At 40.4% G+C, this 5,708-nt stretch overlaps 2 protein-coding genes across 2 annotated transcripts; both read left to right on the top strand.

Moving 5' to 3' along the window:
- On the top strand, positions 1-1,188 carry LOC110866638. Its single transcript, XM_022115779.1, has one exon. It carries the CDS (start codon positions 1-3, stop codon positions 1,186-1,188), a length of 1,188 nt encoding a protein of 395 aa, XP_021971471.1.
- A 2,754-nt stretch (positions 1,189-3,942) lies between these two features.
- On the top strand, positions 3,943-4,851 carry LOC110866639. The gene has a single exon (XM_022115780.1). It carries the CDS (start codon positions 3,943-3,945, stop codon positions 4,849-4,851), a length of 909 nt encoding a protein of 302 aa, XP_021971472.1.
- Positions 4,852-5,708: the final 857 nt, after the last annotated feature.

Genomic DNA, 5,708 nt, shown 5'->3' with positions numbered 1-5,708 from the left:
ATGGGTCCGTCGAAACCTCTGTCCTATGCTGAGTCAGTCTTGAATAATAACTCTAAGAAGGTAAACTTTCGGAATCTTGCTAGTGTTCAGAAACAAGATGGATGTGATGTGGTTTTACCCCGGGATTCAGTTAGGGCTGTTCAGGAGAAACTTGCTAATACCTTGTATGGTTACTTTTTGGGTGATCGAGTGGCTTACCCGGTTGTTGAGTATTTCGTTCGGAACAATTGGAAGAAATTTGGATTGCAGAAAACGATGATGAATGCTAATGGTTTTTTCTTTTTCAAGTTTGCGGATCAATCTGGCATGATGAGCGCTCTCAAAGCGGGCCCATGGATTATTCGGTCACAACCTTTATTTTTAAATATATGGTCAGCCTCTACTAAGCTTGAGAAGAAGGAAGTAAAAACGTTACAACTATGGGTTAAGATTCATGATGTCCCAATCACTGCTTATATGGAAGATGGGTTAAGTCTTATAGCGACGGCCATTGGTGAACCGAAAATGCTGGATTCGTATACTACGAATATGTGTATGGATGCTTGGGGGAGGAGTAGCTATGCCCGTGCTCTAATTGAGATTTCCGCTGAAAATGATTTTAAAGAGGAGTTAGTTATTGCTGTTCCTGAGCTTGATGGAGATGGTTTCGTCAAAGAAAAGCTGTACGTCGAATATGAGTGGAGTCCGCATAGATGTGGTCACTGCCGTGTGTTTGACCATTCTGATGAGGGTTGTCCGAAACAAGTTAGAGCCAATATGAAGCACGGAAACATGGGAAGTAACAGTAATAAAAATCAGGAGGTAGCTAAATATCGTGGAAAGGGAAAGAATTTGGTTGATGATGATGGTTTTACAACTGTGGAGGATAAAAAGGCTGCAAAGAGATCAGGTTTTCCAGTTAATAAGCAGAAACCAAAATTTGAATACAGGCCTATTGGCAAGAAACCGGAAGGTGGAACCAAGAAGGGTGAAAAACCGATTACTCCTTTGTCTAGTAATCCTTTTGATGTTTTAAGAGATGATATCGGGGAGTCTAGTAAATCTGGTCGGGATATGGAGGATGGGGATGACAATTCTGATGATGAAGAGGTGATGGAAGTTTATAATGAAATGAATGAGTTTCTTAAAGTCGACCCACAAGTTATCAGAAAAGGGGCAAGCACTCCTTCTTCCAAGGTGATTAAATGATGAATTTGGCTGTTTGGAATATTAGGGGTCTGAACCGGCCGCTAAAACAAAATGAGGTTCGTCAGGTCGTTAAAAATAATAAGCTTAGCTTGTGTGCAATTTTAGAGTCTCATGTGGATATGGACAATCTTAGTAAAGTTTGTAAAGCTGTATTTAGAACTTGGGATTGGACATCTAATGGGAGTTGTTGCAATAAAGGTGCTCGTATTATCTTGGGATGAGATCCAGGGGAGGTGGATGTTATGGTTATTGCTCAGACGGCTCAAGTTTTAGATATCCAGGTTATTTGTAAAACTAATAAGAGGATGTTTTTTTGCTCTTTGGTTTATGTTGTGAATTACTATGTTCATCGTAGAGATCTGTGGCAGAATCTTCGTATGCATAAAGCTCTAGTTCATGATAAACCTTGGATCATTATGGGAGATTTCAATGCTGCTCTTAATCTGGAAGATAGATCGATTGGTTGTTCCTCGTTTTCTCCAGGTATGCGTGACTTTAAAGATTGTGTGGAGGATATTGAGGTTTTTGATATTAATAGAACTGGTTTTCATTACACGTGGAGTCAAAAACCCAAAAAAGGCGTTGGTTTACTGAAGAAGATTGATAGAGTTATGGGTAATGCTCCTTTTGTTAGTATGTTTCCCCAGTCGGTTGCTATGTTTATTCCATATGGAATCTCGGATCACTGCCCGTGTGTGGTGAAGTTGTTTTCGGCTGATCATGCTAAACCGAAGCCTTTCAAGTTTGCAAATTTTTTAGTGCATAAGCCCGACTTTTTGGATATTGTTAGCTCAAAGTGGGGTGTTAATGTCAATGGGGTTCACCAATTCCGTGTTGTTAAGAAACTTTCTCTAATGAAATCCCCTCTTCGCACTCTCTTATTTCAACAAGGGAATTTACATGAAAAGGTTGTGACTTTAAGAGGAAAGCTTGAGAACATCCAGCGAGACATTGATAGGGATCCGATGAATGAGTCTTTACGGTCTCAAGAGGTTTCAATTCTTCGTGATTTTCAGGAAGCATCGCTTGATGAGGAAAGATTCCTGAAACAGAAATCTAAGGTTGCATGGCTTCGTGCTGGTGATGCTAATACGGCATATTTTCACACTTCGTTGAAATGTAAGAACCATATTAACCGTATTGTGGCCATATCTGATTCTAATGGAAACTTGTTTGAGGGTGATACGGTGGCGGATGCTTTTGTCAATCATTATGAGCATTTTCTAGGGTGTGAAGGCCAAGTCTCTTTGGCTCTTTCACCTGATCTTTTTTGTAATAAATTGTGCCCCGAGAGTGCTAATCATATGGTTCGGCCAGTGACTATGGAGGAAATAAAGTCAGCTATGTTTTCGATTGGGAATGATAAAGCTCCTGGGCCGGATGGTTATACTGCTGCGTTTTTCAAGAGTGCTTGGCAAATAGTGGGGAATGACGTTTCAAATGCGATTCTGGATTTCTTTAATACGGGCAATCTTCTCCAACAACTTAATCACACGCTTGTCGTATTAATCCCCAAGGTGTCGACTCCTACTTTTATTACTGATTACCGGCCTATTTCTTGTTGCAATGTTATTTTTAAATGTATTAGTAAGGTGCTGGCGGATCGTTTGAAGGGTTTTTTGAATGAGGTTGTTAGCATTAACCAATCAGCGTTTGTTCCGGGTAGGAAAATTTCAGATAACATTCTTCTTACTCAGGAATTAATGCATAATTACCATCGTGATTTTGGCCCCCCGAGATGTGCTTTTAAGATTGTTATCCAAAAGGCTTACGATACGGTGGAATGGAGTTTCCTTAAAACTGTGTTGATTGGGTTTGGTTTCAACAGCAAAATGGTTGACTGGATCATGTTATGTGTGTCTACGGCCTCTTATTCGGTTTGCGTCAACGGGAATGTTCATGGTTTCTTCAAAGGAAAAAGGGGTCTAAGGCAGGGTGACCCATTGTCCCCTTATCTTTTCACTCTAGTAATGGAAGTCCTGACGTGCATTCTGAGCCATGCAACAAGGATTGACTCTTCTTTTCGGTTTCATAATAAGTGTGAGAAGCAGAAAATTGTAAACCTGTGTTTTGCGGACGATTTATTCCTCTTTGCTAGAGGTGATGTGGCTTCGGCTAGATGCCTTATGCTTTCCCTCACGAATTTCACTAAAATGTCAGGGTTGGTTCCTAGTATTCAGAAGAGTACAGGTTTTTTCTGTAATGTTCCGAATCATGTTAAAAATGAAATATTGAACATTATGCAATTTGTTGAGGGTTCGTTGCCTGTCAAGTACTTGGGGGTTCCTCTTATTTCTTCTAGATTGTTGTACAAAGATTGCAGCATTCTTGTGGAACGTCTAGAGCGTCGGATTGATAATTGGAAGAACAAAATGTTGTCGTTCGCTGGCAGACTTCAACTTATTATCTCGGTTCTCTCTGCTCTTCATGTTTACTGGTCTTCGGTTTTTATTTTGCCAGTTAGGGTGGTAAAGGAGCTGGAAGCTAAAATGCGGAACTTTCTATGGGCTCAATCTTCTTCTAAACGTGGTAGGGCGAAAGTTTCTTGGAAATCTGTTTGTGTGCCGAAAACGGAAGGGGGTTTGGGTATTCGTCGGATAGCTGATTTTAATAAAGCTCTTATGGTTTCATATTTGGAGTATTCTAAGTAATCGTCATTCGTTGTGGGTTGCTTGGATCCACTCTTATCGATTGAAAGGGCGGAATTTTTGGGATCACAAGGCTCCGACTAGTTGTTGTTGGAGTTGGAGAAAGATGATGCAGCTTCGGTCTTTGATTCGCCACCATGTTTGGTCTATGGTTGGAGATGGCCGAAATACTTCAGCTTGGTTTGACACATGGAGCTCTATCGGTCCGCTTTGTACTTTTTTATCACCGAGAGTGATTACTCAAGAGGGCTTCTCCCTCAATGCAAAAGTTGCGGATATATATTCTGACGGTTCTTGGATTTGGCCGGTTGCTTGGAGGGATATGTTTCCCGTCCTTATTCAGCTGGATCACATGCATCGGAATTTAAATGTTCCAGATCGCCTTCTATGGAAAGATGGGGATATTATGGCTGAGCACTCCTCTTCTGGAGTATGGGATTCTGTCCGTACAAGGGAGCACGAGGTGGATTGGGCTGCAATCATTTGGTTCTCTCAATGTATTCCTCGACATGCTTTTCTAATGTGGCTTATTGTGCGACGTAAGTTACTCACCCAAGACAAAATTCTTCACTGGAATCATACTCGTTGTAACAACATGAACATGATGTGTTGTCTGTTGTGTCATGGAAACGTTGACTCTCATACCCATCTATTTTTCGAGTGTAAGTTTTCTACGCAAGTTTGGGAAATGGTTCGGTCCAGAGCCGGTATGGAGAAGGTGGATTCTTCGTGGGGTAACATCCTTGAATGGCTTGGGTTGTACTCTCGTTCAAAATCAGCTAAACATATGGTCTCGAGATTGTTGGTGGCAGCTTTGGCTTACACTATATGGCAGGAAAGGAATAATCGTCTTTTCAGGAACCAAACAAGACCTCCGGATGTTTTATGCCAGAGTGTTCTAAAAAGTGTCAAATATAAATTGATGGGACTCAGATTCAAGACCAATGCTAGAGTTCGGGAGCTACTGGAAAAGTGGGGTATTCATGGAGCTGATATAGTGATGGCTAACGGATGAATTTCATGTAGTTTTGGCGTTTATTTTTGTTCTAGATATGTTGGCTAGAGGTAGTTTTGGTGCACTTTTTAAGTTGGTTTTCTTTTGGTTTTACTCTCTTGGGGGTATGTCCCATGTTTGAACTAGTAAGGATGTTACCTTACTACTTGTGTTTATTTTTGTGAATATATAGAATCACCGGGGTAACCCTTTACCCAAAAAAAAAGTAACATGTACAATATTCCATTTTTGGAAGTTGTGGGTATGACGTCGACAAACCAAACCTTCTGTGTTGCGCATGCATTTCTTTCAAATGAGCCGGAGGTAACGTACGTCTGGGTCATGGAGAGGGTCAGGTCCATGCTGCACGAGTGCATAGAGCCGTGTGTAATTCTAAAGGACAGGGGCCAGGTACTGATAAACACATGTAGAAAAATATCCCTGCTGCACAAAAATATCTCTACTGGTTCCACATCTTACAAAATATTGTGAAGCACTACAAGAATTCGTTTACTCAACCAGATTAGGAGGAGTTTGTTCGTTAGTGGAAAACAGTGTGTGATTCTGCTATTGAGGAGTTATACGATTATAACCTCGTCAACCTTCAGAGACACCTTCTCAATTAACAACATAAACATATGTTTTCTCTTAAGTTAATGCATTCATTTAAATAGATATATAATTTGAATATGTTTATTTTTTCAGTTGTTTTTGATTACCTGTGAGATAAGTGGTTAAACTGTGACAACCCTCACTAAACCAGGTATCCGTACGACTTAATTAATAATTAATTGCTGCTTGATTACTGTGCTTACTTGAAATTACTGATGAACTGTTACTTGACTGTTGATACTTGTACATATCTGCATCATACTTTA

Source organism: Helianthus annuus, chromosome 7 (genome assembly GCF_002127325.2).
Source record: "Helianthus annuus cultivar XRQ/B chromosome 7, HanXRQr2.0-SUNRISE, whole genome shotgun sequence".
Classification (NCBI taxonomy): domain Eukaryota; kingdom Viridiplantae; phylum Streptophyta; class Magnoliopsida; order Asterales; family Asteraceae; genus Helianthus; species Helianthus annuus.
The sequence above is the reverse complement of the archived record's forward strand: the minus strand, read 5'-3'. Positions and strand labels throughout refer to the sequence as shown.